A 27,235-nucleotide genomic window follows, 5' to 3' on the forward strand; every position below is an offset into this window, starting at 1 on the left:
CTGATGACAAGTTCCTCGGTGCGCCTCGGAGGCTCCAGTCCCACAAGGCTCACTTCTGGGCTCTCCGCATTAACGGGACAATGACATGCCCAAGATGACAGGTCTTCTTCTTCCCTCCCTTTCCTCTCGTCCTTGAACTTCCTTTCTTTCATCCGATCTCTCCCCTGCAATTGATCTTGCATACTTATCTCCTCCACTCGGCCCGTGCTGTCAATGCTCTCGTGAAACCGCTCCACCCGTCCAGGCACCGACTTTGTCCCTTTCCCCTCCTGATCCCCCACTTCACGTCAGTCGCGCGGTTGAGTCAGAGCTTCCCGCCGTCATCGGTCTTTTTGCTTTCGTTCGGCGACTTTATTGTTGCTCGCTAGTGCAGCCATGGCGGCCATGGAAGAGCTAGAGGTCCATAGCAAGGTATGACACAATCGCGATCAGGAGGCACAGACAGAAACACGAGCTGACCATCTCTTGATCTTTCGCAGTCCTATTTTGTCCGCTGGGTCTCGGTCAAATCCGAACATACTATCTCCTGGAGCATCCAGCCGCACAAGAAGTCTGTCAATTTCGGCATTTTCAAGCATCCCGGCCAGTCCGGCGTTCCCAGCACACCCAATCTGTCTTCGGATTCCCCAAGTAACGATTCGAGCGAGAACCTCGCGAATGGCGGCTCTAGCTCGCGGCAGAATACTGCGGCCTCGGTCACCGACAAGTTGACGGCCATGGGCTTAAAGCAGATTCGATGGGTCGGTAAATGTGAGGCGGACAAGATCATTAAGGGGACCTACGATGTGCCGTCCGGCGAGGGCGGGAACTATGCGCTGGTCTTTGATAATACGTTTTCGAAGCAGATATCGAAGACTTTGACGCTTGTTCTTCTGACCTATCCGACTTCTCAGCCTCCGCAGTCGATTCCTACCCCTCATTCGACTGCTGGGGGAGAGACCGACTCTGTATCGTCGCGCAGACGGCGGGGTAACAGCCTCATGAACAAGATGCCGCCGCAGATCCAAATTCAGGGCGAAGGCAATGCAGCGACGAAAATACACACCGGTCTTCTACTAAAGCGTCGCCGTAAGCGTCATCAGGGATGGGCTCGGCGGTTCTTCTCTCTTGACTTTACGACTTCTACGCTTTCGTACTTTCACGATCCTAATTCTGCTACACTCCGTGGATCGATTCCGCTGGGTCTAGCTGCAGTAGCTTGCAATGAGAAGTCTCGCGAGATTTCTATTGACTCTGGTACTGAGGTCTGGCACCTCCGTGCCCGCAATGACTCTGAGTTCTCATCGTGGAAGGAAGTGCTAGAAAAGGCATCATCTTCCAAGAATGCAGATGAATCAGGCAGTCACTCCCCGAGACACTTACATCCGGGCACAGCATTTCAGTCACCAGCCCAGCGTCAGATCAATGCTGCTGAAGAGCGCGAGTGGTCGCAGGTCGCCGAGTTGGTCAGCCGACTCTCGGGTTCCCGTGACACTGTCCGACGACTGGCCAAGGATACGGATCCCAAGTACATGAGTCCTGGGCCTCCTCCGTCCCGTGGACGGTCCGGGCGATCACCCTCCCCCCATCCGGAGGGGATCAATGGGGAAGAGAGGCGCTCATTCTGGAAACGTAAGGCTTCAAACCCGTCGTCCAAGCTGTCCGCCCCGAGCGATACCTCGCTCGATAAGAAGCCGTTCGGAATGGCGAGCGCAGAACCTGCTAGCGAGACGCATGAGAGCCTCATGGCCCTTTTGCACGATCTGGACCGTGTCGTTAGCGAGTTCGGCATTCTAATTACCGAGAGCCAGCAGCGTCGTCACCCGCCTGAGCTTACTGTTCAGCCGCGAAAGAGTTTCGAATCCGACAGGTCGGAGGAGTTCTTTGACGCTGTTGATGCTGCCGACTCTCAACTCCTCACCATTAAGGGTGACAGTGACGACGAGGTTTCAGTAGCGGATGCCCCTCGAGACAATACTGTCGACGATGCGCCATCCGATAGCGACGACGATGCTTCAGAGCCTACAGGTACCGGTGCCGACCATGACCAGGCATCTCCGTTATTCCCAGCGAAGCCGAAAACCCTTACTCCGCTGCCGCTCGACAAAGTGTCGCGCCGAGACAACATCACCGCGCCAACAGTGATGCCGCCCAGCTTGATCGGCTTCCTTCGCAAGAACGTCGGCAAAGATCTTTCGCAGATCTCCATGCCCGTATCCTCCAATGAGCCTCTTTCGATGCTCCAACGCGCAGCAGAAGTAATGGAGTACTCTACGTTGCTGGACAAGGCCGCCCAAGTCAGCGACGCCAATGAACGCCTCCTATATATAACGGCCTTTGCCCTCTCTTCCTTGTCAAGCAGCCGCGTTCGCGAGCGCGCCATCCGCAAACCATTCAACCCCATGCTTGGTGAAACCTTTGAGCTCGTCCGTGAAGATTTAGGATTCCGCTTCGTGTCCGAAAAGGTCTCGCATCGCCCTGTGCAACTCGCCTACCAAGCAGATAGCAAAGACTGGAGTCTCACGCAATCGCCCCGCCCATCCCAAAAATTCTGGGGCAAGTCCGCTGAAATTGTCACGGAGGGCAAACTGCGAATAACACTACACTCGACAAATGAGCACTTCTCCTGGTCCCCCGCAACCTCGTTCCTCCGCAACATCATCGCAGGCGAAAAATACGTCGAGCCAGTCGGCGAAATGACAGTTCTCAACGAAACGACCGGATCCCGCTCAATCTCAACATTCAAAGCAGGAGGGATGTTCTCGGGCCGCTCGGAAGAAGTAACCACTAAACTCCTCGACGCCTCCGGCCGCGAAACGTCCCTCGGTCTCTCCGGAAATTGGACTTCCCAACTCACACTAACACCCAATAACACCAAGATCTGGACAGCCGGCCCGCTCGTCTCCAACGCGCCAAAGCACTACGGCCTCACTATATTCGCTGCCTCACTTAATGAAATAACATCCATTGAAAATAAGAAAATCCCTGTTACAGACTCGCGACTTCGACCTGACCAGCGCGCGCTGGAAGACGGAGACGTCGATCAGGCTGAGGAAGTTAAAGTTAGGCTTGAGGAGGCGCAGCGCGCAAGACGAAGGGACATGGAAGATGCAGGGCAGAGCTGGGAGCCGAGATGGTTCTCTGTTGTTGAGGAGGGTCCTGACGGCGAGAATGTTTGGCGGTTGAAGGGGGGTAAGGACGGGTATTGGGATGAGAGGAGTAAGGGGTGGACGGGGTTGAAGGATGTTTTTGAGACTTAGTCTTTCTCAAGTGAGAGTGGAAGTCTAGAGTCTAGATTGACGTTGTAGATGAGGTGTTGGGGATCAAGTTGAAGAGAAGAGTGGGAAATGGCTCATGGGAGAGTGGTACAGGAAGACGGTTATAGAGGTGACGGATATACGTAACGATACGATGTTGTTGCTACTTATATAGGCTAGGAAAGACGATAAATGATTCTATTAAGCACGCAAACCAGCTATCCGATTTATGAGATCTCCGGTTTTTTCGTCGTGGTGCTAGAAATATATAGCTGTACCAGCGATAGTCTGATATACTTGCTCTGTGGACAAAAAATACATATTTACATAGATAGGGACGTAATGCCACCATGATAATTTAAACAAAACTAGGTAGTAAATTTATGCATCCAAGATATCACTGTCAACATAGAATGGCGAAGAAAAGCAAAATGCTCAGAAGGTAATTATGTTGCAGAAAGTAAGCAGGTGCTATGTATGGTCCAGACCAGACAACCAACTCTAGCCCGGGGTTCTAATGGATGTAGAACTAGCAGAAGCAAGCAAGGTATTATATCCTAACGAAGAGAAGTTCGAAGCAAAGAAAAGACAAAAAATGGAGGCCTAGTCCTCATCAGAGTGTTCCTGCATAGCCCACCTCCGATCCCTCCTCATCTTCGCTGCCTTCTTCGGCGCATTGCGATCACCCGTCTGCATGCGCACCATGACAACAGGCAGACTATCCAGGACGGCCTTATTGCCCTGGAAGTAATGTACTGCGAATCCACCCTGCAGGACACGGCGCAACGAGTTGAGACGGATCCATTTCCACCAGCGATCAATGTGCATGACGCCTTGACGGCCGATCTTGACGGTCAATTTGCTGCCGTAGTGCTTATTTGTATCTTGGTCGATGGCGGTGTTGTACATTGGTCCGCGGCGCGGGTTCGCGACAGTTGTGCGAATGGATGCGAAATTTGTATGTAGACTCTTCTTGTCGCGTTTGCTGATGCGTTTTGTATGTACAGTTGCGAGGGATTGGAGTTGGCGCTCGAGTTCGGGAGTGTTGTGGTAGGCGTTGTAGCGCTTTATGAGCTTTGGCCCTGTGCTGAATGTTTCTTCTTCGGAGTCGCTGTCAGCGTTGCCGTTGGTATCGTCTTCCTCGTCTTCGTCATCGTCATCTTCTTGTGGCGTGTAGCTCTTTTCGTAGAGGAGTGCGATGTTCTCGCCTGCGGCAACTTGTACGGCAGAGTCGTTACTTGTGAGTTGATCCATGAAAATTTGAATGGAGTCTTCGCTTTCGCTCTCGAGGTCTTCAATTTCGGTGGCCATGAAGCCCCATTCTTGCAGGGCTGCTCTGACGCAGGTAAAGTCGTCTTGGGCGTCGATGGACTGACCGTCCGAGGCGACGATGTCTAGGAGAAATGTCATTTGATCTTGGATGCCGTCATCTCCTGCGCCTCCAAACATGGTGCATGTCCCTAGACAGTGAATTGCTGCGGCCTTGATTGTGACGGAGGTTGAGTCGCGAATGGAACGGGTGAGTAAAGGCTCCGCGTTCTCAAAGATGGTGTAGTCTCCAGCAGTGATTGCAAGCAGCTCCAGAGCGCGCAGCGCAAGTGTAGTCTCACGAACACTAGTCTCCAATTTGACACTTCGCCCAAAGGCAGCTAGAAGGTCAGGGACGCGGCGTCTAATGTAGTCCACTACATTGTGGAACTTTGAGAGGCGACAAAATGCAGCGTATGATTCTTCACGGCCCTGTACGCTACTGCGTTTGCGATCCAAAATCTCTTCGATGACCTGCGAGAGTTCGCCAGCCCAGTCTGTATTTTCATCCTCAACATCGGCATTTTCGAGGTCGTCAAAGGAGCCTAGACTAGTGGTGTGTCAGTATCTTCCGTGAGAAATAAGTCAATATGAGGAGAACTAACCTGATGGCAGTATCGTCACTGAGATTACCAGCGTCCTCATCATCTGAAGCCTGTCTGCTCGCATTTCGCGACGACTTGGGCGAGTTCTGAGCCGAGTTGTTGCGCGAGGTCCGGCCTGAGCCTGACTCCCTCGAGGCAGCCTTGCGAGAGATAGTCTTGCCGCTCTCCAAAACTTGGCGACGAAGGTCCGGCATATTGGCTGGTGTCTAGTCTAGGTATAGATTTCTATACAGACAGTAATTGTATAAAAAGCTGTGCCTGTTGCTCTCCGCGGAATGGCGCGGTTCAGGCAGAAGTGGGTGGTCGAGGTGTAGGTGAATAGGCAGCTATCGGGCCCAACTATTCGTACGGTATCGAGTGTGTGGAAAAATGAGTGGATGTTTGAGAGACGAATGACATGATAGATCTGAGAGGTGAGACTGATATGTTATCTCAGCAGCAGCAGCGGCGTCTTTCCACGAAGGGGTTGGAAGGAAAGGTAGAGAAATGGAAGGACGAAGAAGTTGAGAGGAAGAAAAAGAAGAGGGATGATTGAATCAGAAGACTGACTCAAATGCAGTGTGGAAGAAGGGTCGGAAACCTTGTCCAAATAATATTAATAGCCCTGTCCTAACGATGACGTCGATGCCGTAAATCTTCTTTATGCGATGTGCACCTGCCGCAGTCGTCTTTAGTATTCGCTATGACCTTGACAGTATTATCAGGTAACTGATACTAGACTGGACTACTTTTTTACTAGGATGCACTTTCTCATGCCTTGAAAATCTCAAAAACCTGCATGAATGCATAGGATAGTGCGACCCTCAGGCACCAATCATGGCGGTGGTTATCTCCACGTGATGCGGGGTCCTTATCGCCGCCCAAATGAGCTTCAAGAAATTATTCATCATCGCAAGATTGACTATAAGTCAAGGGTATCATGTTTTTGACATTCAGCTTACTGCCGTGCTGTTGCTAATTGTATGATCCTCTTTGCTTGAACCCCTTCCAGGTATTCCCGTCCCTCTTGTTGCCGTCCATCTTCGTCAATGTCCTCATCGCCTTGCTCTAGATCAACTTGCAAACTAGCATCGTATGCCGCCATCACGGTCTCTTCATCTACACGAAGGCCGCCTTGAACAAGTACCCTAATGCACTGAGACAGACGTGAAATCTCCCGTCTGGTAGCAGGTGAGATCTCATCGTTCTGGCTTGAGTAGACCGAGTTCGAAACCATCTCCTCCATTCGTGTAATCGATACGCTCTCTGTGGTTGACGACGCAGCCTCTGTACCCTCTGCATGTTTTGATATCCAGATATACCCATTGACACCCAACACAATATCTACATCGCCGCCACCATTGGCAGTCGGGATCGTAAACATTTGTCTGCGCGACCGAACCACACCTGTAGCTGATCCAGACCCAAGCCCTCCCTTTGTCGACGAGCTAGACGCCCCGCTGCCGCCTGCCCCAGCCACAGCTAGGAAAACTCCATTGCGAAGCTTTCCATACTTAAGCGATCGAGTGTGAAGCGAGGCCGCACCGTCCTGGTGCACCGTCTGTACCTCCGCAACAAGCAAATCGCCCTCACTAAAGAATGTTCGAATCTGCAGTTCGTCTGCACTCGTTCGCCGGCGCAAGATACCACCAGGTAAGTTGATTGCAGAAAGTGGTAGCGACGCAAGTAAAGGAGCTGCGACATCGACCTTCCACCGTCTAGACTGGACCTCGACTATGCGCCCGACGACCAGATCGCCAATTTCAGGCGTGTAACGGGCTCGAAGGGGCTGAACGGAGAGAAGTTTGTTTGTTTTCTGAACGGTACCGGCGACTGTAGCGATGATGGATGTTGAAAGCGGGTTTATGTATGTTCCATGTCCTCTATAAGAAAAAACGGTGTTAGCCCGCAGACAAGAAAGAGAAAGTTAAGAGGATTAGTATAGGCGAACCTCATCCATTGCGGATCATCTGTGACAACTTCTCCAGGTGTGATTATCCCCGTCCCAATATCTGTCCCTTCTATTAAGCGAGGCCGCTTCGTCGGTCTTGATGGCTTCCCGGGTGTGAGCTCAACGCCGCCGTCGGAGTCGACGGACATCTCGTCAAAATCGGAGTTCGGGTATGTCGGGTCGACATCGTCCGCCACTGGCGGCAGAATCGTGATCGCCATTATTATAGGCAGAGTATATCTGTAGAATAAGCTGCGTGCAAGTCGATTTGCCGAGCTTTTTAATGCAAAAAGGTTGTTGCGTCGGCGGTTTGAAGCTCTAGAAAGGCTTTTGGCTTCCAGACAAACAGGACAAACTTACCGCCTTCGGCACAAAAGCTGGCCCAGGGCAACATCATTTTCAGTGCTTGATTATGTTGTCATGATCTATAGGTACAATGTAGAGATAGTAGCTATTAGTCTCGTTAGTGATTCTCTCCCGTCGATGCTGATTTTTACTCTTCTGCGAGGATCGAGTGCGCTGGTCTCTCTATGATGTTTTGGGCGGAGGAATGAAACATGGAGAAGTCATATAGAAGAATGGCAAATGACGCGAAACTCAAGCCAGATGCCAGAAATGTATTCATATTCATGGTTCAGAAGGAAGCAGAAAGCAAAGAATCTACATGAATCAATAATGACGATGCTCGGGGAGGATGATCAAAGGATAAAATGCGATAAAAATACACGTTGGAATAATGATATTGGGCGTAAATCACGCGCCCACGCCAGAGGAGCGCTTGCTCGGGCGCTTGGAGGTCGAGCCACTGTCATCCTTCTTCTTGCGACTCGAGCGACCGCCGCCGGCTTTACCCCGAGGAGTAGTCTCTTCGTCGCGCTTCCGTTTGGCTTTGGAGGCACCAGATGCGGGCCCAGATTCCATCATCACGCTGTCCTCGTCGTGAGTGTCCTCATCCTTGCGAGATGCCGCTGGTGCCCGCTTAGATGTGCGCAAGTTAGACGGCCGTGATGCTGATTTCTCGGATGCGTTCTCGTTGTCCTGCAAGAAGACATTCGGGTGATTCTTGCGCAACCAATGGTGAACCGAGACGGGGCTTCGTAGAGCATGTTCTCGTTCTCGTTCAAGTAATGACGGCTTTTCAGGCACGCGGGTCAATTGAACGGCGGCCGACATGTCCCCTAGCCTAGCGTCCGTGGCCAAATAATATTCCGTTTCGTGTTCTGGGGTCAAGAAACCAAGATTGTTACTGCTGAGCCCGTCCTGGGGATTCGAAGGTTCTTGATCCTCAGGGGCAGGGCCAGAGTGAGGCACCCGCATCAAATCGGAGTATCGCGATAGAGGTGCAAACGCGCTGCCGCGCTTGACTCCTTCCTCGACTTTTTCGTATGACTCGGCCGTTATATTTCCGTTGGCCAGATTGTCCTTTGCGTTCCTCAAAAGCGAAGTGGCTGATGTAGGGTCATCGTAAGACGGCTGTCCTTCCGAGGTTGGTTGAGTATCTTCATCCACGGGGAGGACTAGGTCGTATCGGAGCCTGGGAGCGATATGTACCGAGTCATTGAACTCTAGGAGGACCTCCAAGAGTTGACTAGATTGAGGTCAATGATGGATAGAGAAATAAACCAAGGTCAAGAGACGAACTCGTTTTGCTCCTGGATTCTCTTTGACAGATCCTCGATGCGCAGTTGCTCGCGAATTAGAGCCTCACTCTCCTTCATTCGAAGCTCAAACTGAATCTTGAGTTTGGCGAACTTCTTCCTGTGGTCATAAATCTTGGTCAGCTTTTATGGAAGCTGGAAGCCTCATCTGTACTGACTTGAATGACCGGTAGGACTGCTTGGTAGGGGCGTCAGCGTCCGGCAGGCTTTCGGCCAGAGACCGCGTCTCATCGCGGTCCAGAGACATGGCGGTAGATGAAGGCTGGAAAGCGCCTTGCAAGCACGTCGCTCTCTAAATCAGAGATATGGGTGGTTCAAATCTGAATTGACCTGATGTTGATGGTGCAGCAGGAAGATGATCGAATCTGGGCCGCGGTCGCGAGACGGCGCGAAGCTCAAAGGAGAGGCGGAGTGATTCTGCCGTCAATATAAGAAAAAAATGTCGTCCAGAACTCGGTAACTTTTTCGACTACAAATCGCTTTTCTATATTTTTATCACTTCTTCCATTTGAGCCAGTGACAATGGCGGCTATCGGAGGAAACCAGAAGAAGCGCAAGCTGCTTGACGGCCCAGAGATCGAGATCGATGTCTCTGCGCCTGAACCTCCCTCGAAGAAGGCTTTGCGAAAGGCTAAGAAGAAGGCTGGCGATGCCGATGCAAAGGACACTGATGAGTCGAAACCTGCCGCCAACATCAATCCCGAAAACAACGCAGAGTCCGCTACCCAGAAGCGCTCACAATACGGTATCTGGATTGGAAACTTGGCGTTCTCCGTTACGAAAGATGACCTGCGTCGGTTCTTCACCACCAATTGCTCGTTTACAGATGCTACCATTACCCGAATCAACCTCCCTAAACCGTCCGACAAGAATTCAAGGGCTCAAAATAAGGGATTTGCCTACGTCGACTTCTCCACACCAAAGGCTCTCAAAGAAGCACTGGAACTGAGCGAGCAATTGGTAGCTGGGCGCCGTGTCTTGATCAAGGATGCCACGAGCTTCCAGGGCCGACCAGAAAAATCAAAAGAAGCAGGACAGGATTCTACCGCTGCGGCGGCATCAGGCCGGCCGCCGTCTAAGCGTGTCTTCGTCGGTAACCTCAGCTTCGACGCAACAAAAGAGCTTCTTGAAGAGCACTTTTCGAAATGTGGAACCGTTGCAAATGTACACTTGGCTACCTTTGAAGATTCCGGGAAATGCAAGGGCTATGCTTGGGTTGAATTTGAAGATCTTGAAGCCGCCGGGATCGCAGTGAAAGGTTTCAAGATTGTTACGGAAGAGCCCGAAGAGGAGGAGGAATCAGAGTCAGAGTCAGGAAAGCAGAAGAAGCCTCTCAAGCCGCAACGGAGAAAGATTTGGGTCAACCAAATTTACGGTCGCCGCATGAGAATCGAATTCGCCGAAGATGCAACGACTCGTTACAATAAGCGGTTTGGTAAAGAAGGAAAGAAGAGGGAAGCAGGAAACGAGGAGGAGCCCGCAGATTTCGAGGAGGTTACACCTGAAGAAAAGCCTCAATACAGCAAGCCTGCGAAGCTTAGACAAGCAAAGCCGGAGTACTCCAGATACGACTCATCAACCGTGCAGAAGCTGAGTGGTGCCATTATTGAAGGCAAGGGAAAGAAGACGACGTTCGACTGAACAACTTCATGTCAGATTTCTGCATAAAACCTACCGTGGGCTGTTTCAACAGTCTCAAATAGCGCATGCGAGAAGGATGTTTGTTATCTAAACCTGCAGGGCGAGACATGCTGTATTCGGCAATTCGACGTGGCACGAGAGAGCGCAAAATCACTGATACCCAAGAAATGGACTTCCTAGACACATGTTATCCAGCGTCTTCATCAAACACCCGTGGCTATTTCACTGGTCGGTCGTACGACTTTTGGTTACGTAGATAGCAGAGGCATATTGATTGTATCTTGACTGAGTAAGCGCGGATCGACTGGAACGCAATCGCTGTTGAGAACCCAATTACGGGCGTCGTGGCATGGAAAAAAAGGAACAAGTAGCTCCGGCGGTTCCAGGGAAACAAATGTAGATACCCGCCGGTCTCTGGGTTGCAAGGATGCTGTTGACAGCCTGAGCGCAGCCTTTCATACATTGTCTATGGTCGCAAGCAAGTCCCTGCTGGTGCGTTGATATCTTCAGAGTTTCTAGCTCTCAGCGCTGCGACTCGGAACGGTTCTAGAATCGCTGAGGTGTTTAGGCCGCGCTAACCGGGTTGGGATGCTTCACATCTCCTTCGATGTCATGCCTCGACGCTCCAAACCATCAAATCTTCCTGTCTGCTCGTCTGTTCGGCTTTTCTTTCCTTTGCCCCCCTTCTTCTTTTAGGGTGCACTTTGCTTCCCTTCTTATAGTTTATATACAGCCCCTTCCTTTCCTTTCTTGGCCTGGTGTTACCCCTTCGTTTTTGTTTGGAGTTCGTCATCCCGCCCTGGTCCTCAACCCGCCTGTCTCTCCGCTGCTGGTCGGTGCACCCATTCCTGGATTCTCCTTTCCAACGCTTCGTCCTACACACCTTTCGGTTTCAACTCCGTCTATATACGCTTTTTTATATCACATTTGCTTCTAAATGGCCCCTCGTCGACAGAATATCGGAGCGAGTCGCCGAAGACGTCGGGAAGATGAGGGCGAGGAAGAAGGCTCCGTGGATGGTGAGGTAGAGGACGATTCTCTGAGCGAGGGCTCAGTCATCAGCTACCAGGATGACGATGATGCCGATGGAGAAGGGAGTGATGAGAGCGAGGACGAGAATGTGCCGGTCGACACTCCGAACAGTCAACAACCTAATGGTCGTGTGCGTGAAGGCCCACGCCGCCGTCATTCAGCGTCTCCCAAGAAAGCCACGTTAACGGTCCCTACATCTGACACGGATGCAATGATAAATGGGCTGGGGATATCGGGCGATGCGAAGGATGTTGCCGAGTTACGCTTCGACGAGACGAGGCGAGAGCCCAGAAGAACGCCCTCTGCACCACCCAGCGAGACGAGGACAGAACAGAAACGGCTTGACAACGAAAAGTCCGGCAAAGGGAAGGGCGAACATCCGACTGTTGTACCTACGCGGGGTAGCTTCTTCCTCCATGACAAGCGTTCGTCGGAATCCGGAGCAAATGGTCATAAACCTTCCAACAAGCCAAAGTCTAGACCCTACGGTCTTATTGTGGATGGCAATGTTCGAAAGTAAGTATTTCCCAGCAGTAGCATTCTAGGGGTAGTTCTAAATTCTCCCTTTTAGGAAAGATGTCACCACCGAAGGACAGTGGACACATGACCTCCATGAGACAGTTGCTGGAGATGAACGACCTACACCTAGACGACCGATACCCTCGACGACTGCCCCGACATTCCCTCAAAGGCACTTTCCCACGACGGTGCCTACCGCGCCGAATACATCTACCCCCAACCGGGCTTTTTCAACAACCGTGGTTACTGGGAAAATGCCTGTTACCGTGCGTCTGCCCGGCATGAGCAAACCGATAAGCTTCCCTGCCATCGACAAAAAGCACTATACCCGGCTACCAGAACATCGGCCTCCCTTGCGTCGGGACAAGCCTGTCAGAATCTCGGTTCCTGGTCAGGCAGCTAGATACATCTTCCCCGCAACGGAGCGATCGTTTGTCTTCATTCCGCGAGCGCAACGACCCAACCAGCAGGCTTACCGTGGGCGTGGCCGAGGAGGAGGAGGAGGGTTCTACCAAGGGCGTCGCCCTAGCTTCTATGCAAGCTCTACCTATACGCCCAGCGTCGCTATGAGTCGGAGGTCCTCATTCGGCAAGCCTCCCTCCCACGACGAGTACCACTCACCGGCAGCATCGGTCATTTCACGGCACACAGTGATAACTGCCGAGAGTGGAAAGCCCGTTGTTCGCCTGCCACCACCACGGATCCCCGGAGCCAATATACCGGGGTCTATGGCCCCAGCCGGGCCCTACCCTCCTCCCCCACCACAGCCTCAACAGCCTGTTTGGCGTGAGAGCCGCCCTGCGCCCATTCCAATGCACCAGCCTCGCCCGCAGAAGGCTGTCTCTTTGGCTGACATTGAAACCCCAGCCAGTTTCGTCACTCCGCCGCAGGCTCAGCCGGAACAGCCGTTCCATCATCAGGTCCCCATGCCTGGCAATGGCTCTGTCTACGGTCCCGATGCTTCTACAAACTACCCGCCGCCAGCCCATACAGCTGCAACCCCTCTATCACAGATACCTGAACGCGCAGTTCATGCGCCGCCATTCCAATCGTATGGATTCCAGCCACCTCAGTCATACTACCCAAGTCCGTATCAACCAGGGCCTGTATATTACCCTGTTTCGGGCACAGAATATGCACCCTACAACGGCATCGGGACGGCAGCAGGCGCTCCATACCCTGGAGGTCAAAACGTTCCGTACATGGTGCCGGGCACGCACACGCCAGCAGATCCAGGGTCACAGGCTGGCACGGTTGCACATGAATCAGGCGGCACGGTTTATTATCTCGACGCCTCACAAATGTATCCAGGAGCAACGTACGGCGGAACCCCGGCGGGTGGCGCTGTCGGCATGGGTGGGATGATGACACCTGGTACGACGTACTATCATTACCCTCAGCCCCAGGGCGTTTATTATACCCCACAGTAGCTTTGAGGGAGGACAAAAAAAAGGAAAACCGAGAAACCGAAAAAGAGCAGCATTTGAACGCTTTTCATCCTTCATATTCTTATTTTTGATGCCGTCTGACGACTAGCTCTTATACAACGATCTCTCGCTTTTTGGCGCTTTCATTCTTTGATTGTTTTTCGATGCTTCTGCCACATTTCCACAAAAATTCACGGCTCGTTTTTGGTTTCCGGGTTTCTTCTGCCGGACATTCTTGTTCTAGGTATCCGGTCTTACTTGATCGTCGTTAGATTAGGATTTGATGCATTTCTAGCGAGCTTTGATTATTCTTTCTTTGTTTTAGTCTAGGAGTCTTTGTTGTCTGTATGAAGCGCGTTTTGATATCTTTGAAATTACAATGTTATGCAACTTTGCCATAAGCTTGCCCCGGTTGTGCAGCCTGATTCAATTTTTGGCTTCGTAACTCGACGTTCCACGCCCGAGGCAGCCTTGGGAGAGGCGAATGCGCATCGGATATAGCTGCTCGTATGTCCGCCGCTTGCATCATTGCGTATTTGCTTTTTCTGGATGCACTATTTGTGTTTATGGGGTAAGGCTCTTATTTTCCGAGGCAGAATAAGGAATGTAATAGTGATTATAGTGATTATTCAGAAATCAGTTCAGTTCATTTCGGTTCTCGAGCACTATTGACGTAGTGAAGGTCAATCTTATTGGAGGCCCAGGAAGTGCATGATTCACAGTTCACAGTGAAAGAAAGCAGGGCTCACCGCCTCCGGAAGCAGCATCAGGAGCAGGTGACCAGCAACAGCGCCGTCCGTCCAGGCATCTTTCTTATCTGCCAATTATAAGCCTCAACTCTCGCTTCTCTCCTCCTCATCCTCTCCTCTGCCTCGCCTCATCCTCGTCATCTCCTGCTGCCTCCTCATCTTCTTCTTAATCTTCTCTCATCTACTCTTATCTCGCTGTTGCCTTTCTGCTTGCTTTCCTTTTTGCTCTTCACCTCGCGAGCTTGTCTCCACACCTCCGCTGCTCTATCTCGTTGAAGCTAGCATCCATAGCTACCCGCCCGGCGAGCAAGCACTCGAGGGCACGCCATCATGTCCGCTCCAGCTGCAACTCCTGTCGGACCAGCCACTTTGATCACGGTCAAGGTTACCTATGATGACCACACCAGACGCTTCAAGATCCCCCTGAGAGACCTGGGAGCTCGTACTTTACCCCAGAATGTAAGTTCCGTCTCCACTTGAGCTCTAGCCGGGGCTTTCGACCCTTTGTTCCTCCTCACCGTACTTTCATCGGCCATCTTTATCTCTGGTCTCGCACTCCCCTTACTCCTTATATACTCTATGAGCTGCCTGTCTGTATTGTCAAAAAGGAGACAAATCACCCAACACCATACTTCCCACGCAATACTGACTATTCGCCCACTAGCTGCGCCAACTGCTTGGCATCCCGGCGGATACCAACGTCATCTTCGAGCGGTATTCCGATAGTGCTAGCTCCTATGTTCAGCTTGACAGCAACAATCCAGCAGTGTTCAAGCAACTTTATCGTGCTGCAAAGGCCAAGTTGAAGCTGCGTATTAAAGCTACTGTTGAACAGCCTGCAGCCCAATCGTCAGAGTTCGAGGGGCCAGCAAGATACAGCTATCTGGAAACAGTGCTGAGTTCTCCAATTCCTGCAAAGGAAGCCGATTCGAACGCCAGTGCTACCACATTAGCTACAACTCTGCCAGAGAGCGCTGAAAGGACCATATTGTCTGACGTCGAGTACCCACAGTGGTCGACTACCGAGATGGAAGAGTCGCAGCCCGCAAACCACAGAGAGTTCGTCTCAGGCTCCGACGACCCTAGTGCCCCAATCGTCTCGCACACTTCTGTTGCTGGTGTCTTTTGCATTGACTGCAACCACTGTGGCCGCCCCATTCCCAACGAGCACTACCACTGCAATACGTGTGCCGACGGCGACTATGACCTCTGCCCTCAGTGCATTGACTCTGGTGTCAACTGCCTTGGTGAGGACCACTGGCTAGTCCGCCGGTTTGTCAAGGATGGCATCATCACCAACAGCACAACCAAGACACTCGCGTCGCACAAGATTCAAAATCAAGAAGAGGTTTCGCAGCCAAAGCCAGAGCCGGAAAGGGTTCCCGAGCCAATCGAGGAGCCCGCCGCCGAGGAGCGTATCTGTAACAACTGTCTCAAAGGTATGCAACTTGTTATTTTTTTTATCTTCTTTTTAATTCTAAGTGCCAACTGTCTGCAGAGTATGATGAGGAAAAAATGGTCTCTTGCGCCGACTGCGAGAACTTCGACCTATGTACCACTTGCGTCCTTGGTCACAAGCATGGTCACCACCCCTCTCACACTTTTGTATTGCTCGGAGAGCACGATGCTGGCTTGAAGAACCTTGTTCTATCTCGCTGCAAACCCGGCCGTGGCTACCACCATGCAGCCATCTGTGATGGTTGTGAAAACGTAAGTCCCTATCCGTCAAATATTATATGCCCTTGCTAATTTTGTAGCACATCACTGGTGTTCGCCACAAATGTCTCACCTGCCCTGACTGGGATTATTGCTCCGAGTGCCACCTGTCGGCGTCTCGAACCCACCCTGGACACCGCTTTGCACCCCTTTACACAGCCATCTCCGAGCCGCTGCAGTCCCACGAGGTGCATTTTGGAGTCTTCTGCGATGGTCCTCTGTGCAAGGAGAAGCTTAGGTCCGGGTACATTACTGGTGTCCGCTACAAGTGCTCCGTCTGTCACGATACAGACTTCTGTGCCAAGTGCGAAATCCACCCATCCAACACACACAACCGCACCCACCCTATGGTCATGCTCAAGACGCCCGTTCGCAGTGTTTCTGTGAGCACGGTCCACGAGAACATTTTCAACAAGTCGACCAGCTCCCTAGGCGATCGTACTCAAAGATCTACCTCTACTCAAGTCCCAGTTGAGCAGACTCCTAAGCCTGAACCGGTTGTGAAGGAAGAGCCTCAGCCTACCCCTGTCTCAGTCAAGGTGGAGGAGCCAGCCTCGGAAGAGGACTACCAGGCATTCTTCCTTGAGGACACTGTCGCCGACGGCACGGTCATGCGTCGTAACCAGGTCTTCCAGCAGACGTGGAAACTGTACAATCCTGGTCCACTTGCGTGGCCTGCTGGAAGCAATGTTCGATTCGTCGGCGGCGACTCCATGTTCAACGTAGACACCAACCAGCCCAGCAGCCTGGAAGAAGTCACTGCTGCCATGGAGAGCAACAAGCTTTCTAAGCCGTTGGAGGCCGGCCAAAGTGCCGAGTTCACCGTCACTCTGAAGACGCCCAAGCGCATTGGAACTGCGATCTCCTACTGGCGCATGAAGCTTGCGAACGGCACACCCTTTGGCCACAGGCTTTGGTGTGATGTTCAAGTCCGAGAGAACCTGATGGATCTCGATGACGCCAGTGAAGTTGCCGTTGAGGAGAAGAAGTTTGAGCCTGCTACCGCTGACAACTCTGAGGTCTCAGGAAGTCAGATGGTCTTCCCTAAGCTGGACAAGGAGTCACCAGCCTCAAGCACCCATGAAGCAGTCGCTGCCCCACCAGCTGCACCTTCCGTGGCCAACACTTCCGACCGTGATGTTCTCGACGATGTGGCCAGCCTGACATTGGATGATGAGACCGAGACCGAGGCCGGCTTCTTGACCGACGAGGAGTATGATATCCTTGATGCTAGCGACCAAGAGTTCATGGACGCCACTTCTTCTCGTCATTAGTTATTGCAACCAGCAAAATTATGACCGAAAAATGACTACTGCCTGCTTTGGATTTTGGGATTATTCAAGGACAAATGGATAGGGAAAGATGAATTAATTTGTGTTTTTACGAAACGTCTACATGTTTTGCAAGCTCAAAGCTTGACCAAGGATGTGGCGCTTCATCTAGCTGTATCTCGCCTCTTTTTAAATTGGATAGCGAATGTTTTGTTTTGCACCACCGTACGCACTCTACTATTCTGATTCATCTCTGTAGTTTTCAGTCCACTCTGACTAGCTCCCCGCCAGATCGTCGTGGATCCCCAAAGTCCCGAGGTACAGAGTAAAGCTTCCCCTCAGTCGGTCCACAATTATTGTCGTCATGAGTGTCTTCTTTGTTGTCCTACAATTTTTTCTCATCTCTCTTCCTCACTCAAGGCCACAGCAACCATGGCCATCTCCGTATTCTCACTAACACTCGTTGCGTTGGCAGTTGTTGGGCCATACTTCTACAATGCCATCAACCACCACCTAACAGTCCTCGGTGTTCATCGAAGTCCCGATTTTGTATCCTCGGGTGAAGGAATCCACAAAATCGAGGATACCATGCAATGCGAGGATATCCATTACTATTCCCCTGGTAATGTGATCTTTGCAGCATGCGAGGACTCGATCTTGCCTCGATTCGCCTGGTTCCCTCCGCTCGGCCACTTCGACAAGCTCCCTGATACAACGGGCTCAATCCATATCATTGGTCCGCAGGTAAATTCAATCCTCTATTTAGATCAGAAGGGAAGTGCTAAAGGTGGTTGGTAGACGCTCAAATCCCACCGCCTCAAATTCGAAAACTTCGCCGGCCCATTCGTAACACACGGTATAGACGTGATCACGGACCCAGAGAAGTCCGACGCAGTCTACATCTTTGCAGTCAACCACCTCGCGAACCCAGAGTACGTCTCGGCTTTGACTGCAGACCCATCGACAGAAACAGATATCCCCAAAGCGCGCTCCCAGGTTGAAATCTTCCACCATGTCTTGAAATCCAACTCTGTTCGGCATGTCCGCTCTGTCCAGCATGAGCTTGTGAAAACGCCTAATGATCTTTATGCTGCGAGCCCGAATTCTTTCTATGTTACTAATGATCACTATTATAAACATGGACGACTCCGTCAGGTCGAGGATATGGTTCCTTGGCTTAAGTGGACGAATGTTATCCATGTGCAGGTTGATAGACTTACTGGTGTATCGGGTGATGCGTCCGCGGGTGTCAATGCCACCGTTGCGCTTCCAAACCTCTGGGCTGCAAATGGCCTGGGCCATGGCCCGAACGACGAGATCCTGGTTTCAAGCGTGCTGGGCGGTACTACGAAGCGGACTGTCCCTTCAGCAGATGGACGGACTTTATCTGTCAAGGGGGAAATCGCCGTCGATTCCACCATTGATAATCCTTCTTACTTCGCCGACCCCTACGCTACCGCCGACGACGATGCAAGCGGGTACGTCTTTGGTGGACTGCGTCGTGCAATTGATATGATGAAGACGGCTAGTGATCCTGAGGCAACGGAGGCTGTTATCGTCTGGTATGTGCGCAAGAAGGCGGGTTCGCAGGAGTGGGAGACCAAGGTTCTTTTCGAGGACGATGGGTCGAATATTAGGTCGTCTAGTGCGGCGCTGCTCGTGCCTGTTGACCCTGCTACTACGGGTGGTGTGAAGGAGGCTTGGTTGTTTGTTACTGGGTTTATTTCGCCGGAGAGTATTGCTATTAAGGTGCAGCTTTGATTGGTTTCTTCTAGACTTAGCTAGATGTCTATACAGCTATACAATGATAGGAATAGATCTATACACCCTCCAAAGCACCCACAACTTCTTCTGTGCTCAGAACATCCGCAAACTCCCCATCCAAACTCGCCAGGGAAACAGCATGCACAGTGTCAGCATCGAATTCCCCCTTCGCCCACGTAGCAGTCGCATCACCAACAAGTACAATCCTCCCCTTGTCAACCTCAACATCTTCATGACTCCCATCAGAGTTCAGCACCGGCTTCCCCTTAGGAAACCGATCAACAACACCCAAATTCGCCGCCATCCTTGTAGTCGTCGAGACGCAGTGGTCTGTCGTTAACCCGGCTAAAATCAATTGCCTTATATCCTGCTTCAGAAGATAACCCTCTAATTCCGTCCCAATGAACGCCGAGTTCACGCTCTTCCAAATCACCTTCTCCGAGTCATCACTTGCAGGTTTCGCAAACTCAATTGGTTGGATTCCGCGGCCGTTATCGAAAGACAAATGTAAGTGGGACTCGAGCTGTAGTGAGGAGTGGAAGACATGTATTACTTCCAGATGTCTTTCGGGATATCTAGATTTTGCAGACCGGAAGGAGGCTATGAGGTTCTTGAGGTTTGTTTCGAAAGAAGGGGTTGAGCGTGCGGTGCCCCAGTGGGAAGGCTTGGTTGGATCGACGGCGAAGCCTTGTTGGTTGTCGATTAGAAGGAGGGCTGTTGGGGTGTTCAAGGAGAGAGACATCTTGAAGGTGAGGTTTTGTGTGCAGTGGTTGTGGTGGTTATGCAAATTTGAGGTAAATTAACTCCGTACATAGAAGCTAGCTTTATAAGGAATGAGTCACTAGGGCTTATGGTATGGGTTCCATTTATAAGCGGCTTACATTATGGGATGTTTGGTTCACTGGCAATGTTGGTTTAGACAATCTTTTGGTGGGCTGAATAGAAATTCAGGTGCTGGAGTAATGTTTGTATAGGAGGTCTTTCAATCATAATGCAGTTGTATACAGTTCTGTGCTGTTTAGGAAGGAGCAAGGATAGTCCGGCCTACTTTGTGCATTCAATAGCTTCAGCCATTATTCTTCCCCTCCTCTTACCTCTATATGTACTATACACTTGCTATCGAATAAGTCTGGAGTGCATAATCTTGTTATTGTCTACATCAGAATCTTGACGAAGTACATAGATTTTATGCAGCCTCAGGCACCAATGATCCTGGCCCAGAATCCGATTTCAGACCAACGACGTATCCAATTAATCCTTTCAACAATACCACCTCCAATGACATCGATAACCATCCAGAGAGCTTGTCTCTCTGGCCTGAATATCCACCTACCACTCCCGCACCTCACAGTCACCTCACTCCTCCAACAGTCTCACCTCCGCTCCCGCTCCAGCTACAGCTACAACTCCGCGCTTACCCTCCGCACGTACTCCTCGAAGAGCAACAAAGGCAAGAACACACGACCACCGAAACCGCAACACGTCGCTCCCTCCCCCGGCAACCCCTATCCCTACGAAGTGAATCCACCCGCATCAACCCGCCCCGCTGAACTCGCCCATGTCCCTCCGCGCTCCGAACACTCCTCGCTATTCACATGGCTGCTTGCGCAGGGCCGCGCATACCTCGCCTTCTACAAGACGGGCCTGAAAAACGTGTACTACAACTACCGCGCCTCGCTGGAGGTCCGCAGGGCGCTGGGGATACCCTCTTACCTACCGACAGCGCCGGACCCGAAATACTTCTTAAAAGATGGCGGAACCAAGACGAGGACGAGTCGCGCGACGTTCCAGCTTGTTCATCGCGCTGCGCATGATGTCCGGCGGATGATCCCGTTTACGCTCATACTAGTTGTCTTTGGCGAGTTTACGCCGCTGCTTGTTTTGTGGTTGGGAAATACAATCACGCCTTATACGTGTCGGATACCGAAGCAGTTGAATGATTACCGCGAAGCGAGAATGAAGCGGACCGCGCCAATCATGAAGTCGTTCGAAGAGATGTTCGCGGACAGGGGGAAAAAGGAGACGTTTGAATTTGGCTCGCGCAATCAGATGCAGATGCTGAGGAGTATGACTCGCGACGCTAGTTCGGTTAAGGATTGGGACTCGCATTGCATGGAAGCCTGTGTGCTATTTGGGTTGGCGAAGACGACTAACTTTGAGGGCTTGGCGGGACCCTATTATCGGCCGAAGCTGCGGAAGTACGTAGAGTATTTGAAGCTCGATGATAAGTTGATCAATGAGGGAGGCGGCGTGTGGGCTTTGAATGATGAGGAGGTGAGGATTGCGGTTGAGGAGCGTGGCGGGTTTGGGTTTCCTGACTGGTTGAGTGAACATGAGGCCGATGCAGTAAGGAGGGAATGGTTGATGTGGTGGTTGACAAAATAAATTCGTGAATCAAGGGCAAGCTCAACGATGGAAAATCTGTAACATGATACAATACACTACTTGTACATCTATCTATGACTCCTCTAGAAAGAAATTTAGCCACTACCGCAACGAAACCTTCAACGAGAAATCTACAATGCCCACACCCTGATGAATTGAGCTCGTCGACAGGATATCCACATTCTCACACACATACTCCGTCGCATTGCCCTCATTCAACCCGCCCGAAACCTCAATCAAGAAAGTCCCCCTCGGCTTACCCTTCTCCGCCCAAGATTCCTTCAAATGCCTCGCTGCTTCTCTCACACCGTTCGAATCAAAGTTATCCAGCATGACGACGTCCACCCCAGCTCCAATAGCAACATTCGCCTCCTCAACACTCTGTACTTCAACCTCAACCTTCGTCGAGAATCCGCCTACGGACCGTGCAGCAGCAACAGCCTTCGGAATCGCAGCCGCAATATTCCCCTCTTGCCCTCCCTCGTTCGTCTTCGTGCTCGTAGAAGAAGCAGCATTATTCGCACAAGCCCAAACATGATTATCCTTGAGCATAGTCATACTACTCAAATCATGCCTGTGCGGGTCCGCGCCTCCAACAAGTATCCCATATTTCTCAACGACACGGAATCCGGGCGTCGTTTTGCGCGTGCCGGCTAGTGTACCCTGCCACCCGTGGCTGCGAAGGATGGACAGCAGGGAAGACGTTTTGCTTGCGATGCCGGAACACCTTGCTAGGATGTTTAGGGCGACGCGCTCGCCGAGTAGGATTTTGCGGATTGGGCCGCGGACTGTGGCGACGTGTGTCTTTTCTTGTGCGGGGAGGGAAGCGCCTTCGGGGTGGTGCCATTCGACTCTGGAGGTAAGGGATTCATGTTAGGATTGTTTATTGGTTGGGTGTGACGGGATTGGGCTTGGAACGGAATTGCGAAGAAGGGACAAGGAAGCGAAAGGAAAGGAACGTACGTGCACCCGAGTTGCTTGAAGACTTCATCGAAGAAGGGAACACCGGCGATTATACCCTGTCCAGCCGAATAAGCCCATTAGCCATTCTGCTCACTGACTTAATTCGTTTCCCCAGCATCATTCCAAGGTAGAGGTAAACGTACCGCGCTCTTCCCTAAAAGCTTCGCCTCCCCCTCACTCTCCCCCACGACAAACCCGCCATAGTCGAGACTCGGACAGTCCTCCTCCAACCACTCGGAGATAAGCCTTTTGTAGGATGTCGGCAGGAGATGCCGGAGGTCGCCGTGGGTTGAGGCCATGTTGCCGTACTGTGTATAGGAGATTGGGTTCGAGTCGAGTGGAGGGGAAGAAGTGAAGATAGACGAGATAGGTCTGGAATGGAGTGGGAGATTGTTCCGAATTTCCTGACTGTCCCCGCGTTCAAGCGGGGTGCTTTGATTCCGGGCTCGGGTAGGCCCGGAGATTGGCGCTGTCACATGACCTTAACCCGTATCAATGGGTTGAAGATTGAGGGAGGTAGAGGAGCTGAAGCTGGAGCTCGAGCTGGAGGTTGTATTTGAAAAGACCGGTACAGTCGCGGGTATAAGATACAAAAATCCATAACATAAACTCAGAGCTAAAACAACAGTCAAGGTATAATGAAAACGAATCCCAACGGTAGCGAATAGGAAACTCTAGCAGCCAAGGAAGCTAGCCCGGTACGAATACGGTCAACGGTGAATGACTACAGGGATAAGCTGAGTGCTTGGTTTTCCCTCGGCATTTGAGCGCCCGTTATAACTTCTATGCATAAGTCCTCGGATTCGGATCCGGATGCGATTGCGCACCAGTGAGTGGTTCGGATGTGTGGATGAGTGTATACCCAGAGCACTGCCTCTATGGCTGAGCAAGACTCGTTTACTCTGTATAAGACCTATCGTTGTTGCTAGGGATTTGGATGCGCATGACAAACACCGCCCCGTTGTGTCTTGCGCGGCATTCAGGCAGCATCATTTCTTCCATGGACCGGCCAAGGCTTGGGTTCTTGTTGTTGTCTTGGGGAGCTCCGTATTTGGTGCCGTTGTTTTGGAACTATTGAACGCAGTGGGCTGAGATGAGGGAGGTTCGTTTGCTGTGTAACCCACTGTCCGCCGTAAGTCTGGGACTGAGCATTAGCGACGTGCAAGGTAGAGGTATCCGGAGTACGGAGTCGAAAGTGACAAAGACAAAGACAAAGTTGGCCGTGCATGGCATGTGACATATCATGCCATATCACCTCGAGTAAGGTAATAATTGCTGTTACTATCCATTTTACGGTCAACGCTAGAGCCAAAACTATAGCACCTTGACCTTTCGCGAAACCTTCCCTTCGCTTTGGTTAAGCTGGCGCATCAAGGTTGCCCTCAATGACAGACGACAAAACAAGCCCAGATTAAGTGCGGGGTAAACAGCACTAACTCCCAAAATCAAACTATCCTCGCCCAAGACGGCCCTCTGCAGCTGGTTCGTTGGTCCAGGTGATTGTAATGGTGTTGAGCCGGAGTTTAGTTCCCCTTGAATACCCCAGTCAACAACCCAAATCCAAATTCCAGTCGACCCCCGCATAACGGCAGCGGGAAATGATGGGATGGGAATGATGCATCGCAGTCGCAGACAAAGCAACGTTTGAAGCACAAAGCCCGACGGATGATCGTTGGATTGGACTGGGATTCAGATTGAAGGACTTAAGGCCGGAAATAAGTATTGCATCCGTGGGGTTAGTAGATGCCTGGTACACTGGTAGTAGTTCTGATGCTTTTGTAGTGCTGTCTGAGTAAGTGATTATAAAGCTGTACTCAGTTACCGAGCGCATGGCCAAGAAGTTGTACTCCATAGAATAGAGTCTTGCCGAGCTCGACAAGGTGTCAGCGGCGTCGTGAGCAGATTCAGGACTCAGGAGAACTAAGACAGGGAAAGGACAAGGAAGAGGACAGATGTAATGTCCGAAACACCGCAGCGGAGGTTGAATTCATCCGTCCGCTGAGCTGGTCGAACTGAGGATGACCTCACCTTTGTCCCTGAAAGTGAGAACACCATAGGTACCACCAAATCTGATTGAAGGCTAAGTCTGCCGACAACACCCCCAGCATGGACCAACCACCAAAACATGGAAGTGCAAACCTACTCGACTCAGAACCTGGGGGCCAAGGAGTCGAGGAGTCTACCAACTCCGCCGCGGCGCAGACCCTGGATCCCAACCTCCTCCGATCCGAGCAGAAACAAACAAACTTAGTTAAGCCTGCATAGCTCTGCAGTGTGGTGAACTTGAAAGTTGAACCCCGAGCGATCGCCGTAGCCCGTAAGACCATAAAATACCATACGCAGCGCAAACAATCGGCGCCCCAGATCCGGGGCGTATTTTTCAAGTTCTGGCGTTCTACCTACCTACTCTGTCGACAGTCTAGGCCCGTAAGGGTATCGCCGATGGATGCTTTCGAGAAGCCTTGGCGCCAGGAACGGCGTGCCACATACGTAAGAGTCTAAGAGCGGTGCTTGGGATTCTGAACATTGGACAAGTCTTGGACTCTTGATGCCGATAGAAAGGGGAGGTTGAGGCGGGCAAAACTAAAACGTGGTATAATTAGTGGGGTCTTGCTTACAATATCTTTCTGGAATCGGGTCTGCTATTGACTGCAAGTGCGAGTGCGAGTGCGATGCCTAGAAAATCTCTCAGTGGAGCGATTACTACAAGTCTACAAAATACGTGCTTTAGGCGAGGCCCGCTTGACAATATTGATTGAGTCAGATGACAGTTGCATAGATTATGGAGTATGAAGACAATAAACCGGAGACAGATCAGTTGGAACGGCATTCTATGCCATTGAATATCCAATGCATTTGTAACAGAATGCTGTGATTGATGCATCGCACATTGTACTAGGTAGTTATGTAGCCGGCAAGTCGGCAACGGCACCTAACCTCTCCACGCCTTATACACAATGCGACTACCGTACTTCTCGCCCTTCTTCAGCACAACCGTATGCCGCCACTCAGGCTCATTAACCGCATTCACGTACCGACTCGGTTCGATACAGAAGCCAGCCCAAGGTCCCCGGGCAGGATTCTCCCCATCCGCCTCCTGCACATCGATGAATGCGCCCGTGTAGAATTGGAAGGCTGGGTCGGTGCTGTGCACCTGTAGGTTCATTAGGGTGCCGCTGTGTCGGACTTCAGCGAGCTGTTTGAGAGGTCGGTTGCGTGTGTCGATGGTGACAGAGGAGAGGTCTTTGTCTACGACGAAACAGTCGTCGAAGGCGTTGCTGCTGGGGCCGAACTCGAAGGGTTGTGTGGTGTCGACTGAGTGCGGGGTGATATGGCCGAGGGGAATGCCTGTTTCTAGCGGGAGATAGTCGCGTGTTGAGAGCTTTGCGGTTATGCCTTCGGCGGCGCTGGCTGTTTTGGAGCCACTGAGGTTGAAGTAACTATACACAATTAGCAATTATCCTCAGAGAGCAGGATAAGAAAGTAGCTTACCTATGGTTGGTAATATTAACAACCGTCTCCTCAACATCACCACCCACCAACTCAGCCTCATACTCAATACTGAGAACCGACCTCGTAACCCCCTCCTCAACAGCCTCACTAACAACATAATAAACCCGCAACTCCACAGCCCCAGGATACCCCTGGTCTCCATCCGGCGAGAAATAAGTATAAAGCAGCGCATCCTTCCCATCGCGCTTCAGCAGCGTCGGCCCCTCAAATTGCAGGCGTCCAAACCCACGACTGCCACCATGCAGCGCATTCGGCCCATTGTTGGTCTCAAGCTTAACCTCGCGCCCATTGAGGCTGTTGATGACACCGCCCTTGATGCGGTTCGCGACGCGACCGATTGTGGCGCCGAACCAGGGACCGTTGTACTTTTCGTAGTACTCGCGCTTGGTGAAGCCCTGCACGATGTTTTGGCCGTCGACATTGAATTCCTGGATTATGGCGGCGAGGGAGGAGAATTTCGCGGTGGTTTGGTCGCCCATTTTGCTGGTTATCTTGTTCTGCAGGGGTTGTTTGTCTGCGTGCGTAGATAGTTGTTGGCAAAATGTTGCTGAAGTGTTGTCCCAGCGGAGTTGATATAGGTGGTGCTATGGAGGGGCTCTACCCCGCATATTACCCGCATTGCACCATGGAGCTCCATTTACCCTGCCATAGGTGGCTTTTTTTGCTCGCGGTTAATTCTGGAGCTGTAGAAAGCTCTAATTAGCCTGAATGCCGTCGGGTAATGTCCCGCCGATGGCTGTACTCGGTGATGGACCTGATGGGAGCTTGTGCTGCCAGTGCCATCAGGGACATCTTAATACCCCCGCGACCCGTAGCCACGTTTAGGACGTCGGCACAGGTACATTTCTCCGAATGCCGCTAAGCAGTTGACAGTTGAGCACGATTACATATCACCGATCCCCAGGCAAGCATAAAATAGAAGCTAAGTCTCATCCGCGGTCCCTCCGCGGTGTCTCTGGGCGGACGCTACCTAAGGCTTCCAGTTGGAAGCTACTCTGTGTGGGAACGCGGACTACCAATGCTGCACAACCAGTCCCAACTAAAACCTCCTTAGGTGACACCAATACGTAATTCCGCTGTCCTCGCCGAGCCTCACTACCCATACTTACTCATTTTCAGTCAGACGATGACAAAAGATCCAGATCCAGATCCGGGTCTGTCAGTTCCTTGCGTAAGCGGATCTCGTCTTGCAAACAAACGAGTCAACCAATACAAACAAACACCTCACGGCTCACCCTGATCTTCGGGAACTCATCTGGTCCTCATCCTGAAACGCCGTGTTTTGATCTTTGAAAAAGACACCTCCGGTATGCTGGTACTGTACATAGTGCCAGGTGATCAACGCTCAATACATATGACATCCCGCCATCAGGAACCCCAAGTCCATCTCTGCCTGAATAATCAGGCGTATCGGTCGGTGCGGACGCCGCGGAGCACGCAGCATCCGTTCTCCGTGAGAGATCAGGTCGGCTGAGGTCGTTATTTTGGTCCGTTGTGCCAAAGTGGAGCATTTAGCGT

General features: G+C 51.6%; 11 protein-coding genes across 11 annotated transcripts; 5 read left to right on the forward strand and 6 right to left on the reverse strand.

The window, feature by feature from the left end:
* Positions 1 to 279: 279 nt before the first annotated feature.
* BDV14DRAFT_110981 (oxysterol-binding protein related protein OSH3) lies at positions 280 to 3,319 on the forward strand. Its single transcript, XM_073765678.1, has 2 exons — positions 280 to 411; positions 480 to 3,319. Exons 1-2 carry the CDS (start codon positions 376 to 378, stop codon positions 3,237 to 3,239), a joined length of 2,796 nt encoding a protein of 931 aa, XP_073625197.1. The 5' UTR covers positions 280 to 375; the 3' UTR covers positions 3,240 to 3,319.
* Positions 3,320 to 3,713: 394 nt separating this feature from the next.
* On the reverse strand, positions 3,714 to 5,711 carry BDV14DRAFT_110989 (IFRD domain-containing protein). The gene is made up of 2 exons (XM_073765679.1): positions 5,150 to 5,711; positions 3,714 to 5,094 (listed from the first exon to the last, which is right to left on the reverse strand). The coding sequence occupies exons 1-2, from the start codon at positions 5,341 to 5,343 to the stop codon at positions 3,840 to 3,842; spliced, it is 1,449 nt and encodes a 482-aa protein (XP_073625198.1). The 5' UTR covers positions 5,344 to 5,711; the 3' UTR covers positions 3,714 to 3,839.
* A 375-nt stretch (positions 5,712 to 6,086) lies between these two features.
* Positions 6,087 to 8,984, reverse strand: BDV14DRAFT_191761 (IEC3 subunit of the Ino80 complex, chromatin re-modelling-domain-containing protein; the record flags this gene model as incomplete). Its single annotated transcript, XM_073771532.1, has 5 exons — positions 6,087 to 7,011; positions 7,080 to 7,319; positions 7,837 to 8,667; positions 8,721 to 8,837; positions 8,896 to 8,984. 5 exons carry the CDS (start codon positions 8,982 to 8,984, stop codon positions 6,087 to 6,089), a joined length of 2,202 nt encoding a protein of 733 aa, XP_073625199.1.
* Positions 8,985 to 9,214: 230 nt separating this feature from the next.
* On the forward strand, positions 9,215 to 10,865 carry BDV14DRAFT_178948 (putative RNA binding protein Rnp24). The gene has a single exon (XM_073769663.1). The coding sequence runs from the start codon at positions 9,260 to 9,262 to the stop codon at positions 10,376 to 10,378; it is 1,119 nt and encodes a 372-aa protein (XP_073625200.1). The 5' UTR covers positions 9,215 to 9,259; the 3' UTR covers positions 10,379 to 10,865.
* Positions 10,866 to 11,315: 450 nt separating this feature from the next.
* BDV14DRAFT_191763 (uncharacterized protein) lies at positions 11,316 to 17,095 on the forward strand (the record flags this gene model as incomplete). Its single annotated transcript, XM_073771533.1, has 6 exons — positions 11,316 to 11,926; positions 11,982 to 13,303; positions 14,425 to 14,564; positions 14,770 to 15,544; positions 15,604 to 15,815; positions 15,863 to 17,095. 6 exons carry the CDS (start codon positions 11,316 to 11,318, stop codon positions 17,093 to 17,095), a joined length of 4,293 nt encoding a protein of 1,430 aa, XP_073625201.1.
* Positions 17,096 to 17,524: 429 nt separating this feature from the next.
* On the forward strand, positions 17,525 to 18,853 carry BDV14DRAFT_203061 (serum paraoxonase/arylesterase family protein; the record flags this gene model as incomplete). The annotated part of the gene is made up of 2 exons (XM_073774196.1): positions 17,525 to 17,836; positions 17,891 to 18,853. The coding sequence occupies 2 exons, from the start codon at positions 17,525 to 17,527 to the stop codon at positions 18,851 to 18,853; spliced, it is 1,275 nt and encodes a 424-aa protein (XP_073625202.1).
* On the reverse strand, positions 18,833 to 19,720 carry BDV14DRAFT_178955 (putative isochorismatase family hydrolase). The gene has a single exon (XM_073769664.1). It carries the CDS (start codon positions 19,596 to 19,598, stop codon positions 18,912 to 18,914), a length of 687 nt encoding a protein of 228 aa, XP_073625203.1. The 5' UTR covers positions 19,599 to 19,720; the 3' UTR covers positions 18,833 to 18,911.
* A 342-nt stretch (positions 19,721 to 20,062) lies between these two features.
* On the forward strand, positions 20,063 to 21,241 carry BDV14DRAFT_203063 (uncharacterized protein; the record flags this gene model as incomplete). The annotated part of the gene is made up of 1 exon (XM_073774197.1): positions 20,063 to 21,241. The coding sequence occupies one exon, from the start codon at positions 20,063 to 20,065 to the stop codon at positions 21,239 to 21,241; it is 1,179 nt and encodes a 392-aa protein (XP_073625204.1).
* A 51-nt stretch (positions 21,242 to 21,292) lies between these two features.
* On the reverse strand, positions 21,293 to 22,760 carry BDV14DRAFT_111074 (nicotinate-nucleotide diphosphorylase (carboxylating)). The gene is made up of 3 exons (XM_073765681.1): positions 22,348 to 22,760; positions 22,205 to 22,260; positions 21,293 to 22,094 (listed from the first exon to the last, which is right to left on the reverse strand). Exons 1-3 carry the CDS (start codon positions 22,501 to 22,503, stop codon positions 21,344 to 21,346), a joined length of 963 nt encoding a protein of 320 aa, XP_073625205.1. The 5' UTR covers positions 22,504 to 22,760; the 3' UTR covers positions 21,293 to 21,343.
* A 763-nt stretch (positions 22,761 to 23,523) lies between these two features.
* Positions 23,524 to 24,744, reverse strand: BDV14DRAFT_111143 (uncharacterized protein). Its single transcript, XM_073765682.1, has 2 exons — positions 24,233 to 24,744; positions 23,524 to 24,066 (listed from the first exon to the last, which is right to left on the reverse strand). Exons 1-2 carry the CDS (start codon positions 24,529 to 24,531, stop codon positions 23,751 to 23,753), a joined length of 615 nt encoding a protein of 204 aa, XP_073625206.1. The 5' UTR covers positions 24,532 to 24,744; the 3' UTR covers positions 23,524 to 23,750.
* A 1-nt stretch (position 24,745) lies between these two features.
* BDV14DRAFT_111070 (galactose mutarotase-like domain-containing protein) lies at positions 24,746 to 26,314 on the reverse strand. The gene is made up of 2 exons (XM_073765680.1): positions 25,697 to 26,314; positions 24,746 to 25,644 (listed from the first exon to the last, which is right to left on the reverse strand). Exons 1-2 carry the CDS (start codon positions 26,194 to 26,196, stop codon positions 25,137 to 25,139), a joined length of 1,008 nt encoding a protein of 335 aa, XP_073625207.1. The 5' UTR covers positions 26,197 to 26,314; the 3' UTR covers positions 24,746 to 25,136.
* Positions 26,315 to 27,235: the final 921 nt, after the last annotated feature.

This window comes from Aspergillus stella-maris (genome assembly GCF_047715825.1).
Source record: "Aspergillus stella-maris strain CBS 113639 unplaced genomic scaffold BDV14scaffold_54, whole genome shotgun sequence".
Classification (NCBI taxonomy): domain Eukaryota; kingdom Fungi; phylum Ascomycota; class Eurotiomycetes; order Eurotiales; family Aspergillaceae; genus Aspergillus; species Aspergillus stella-maris.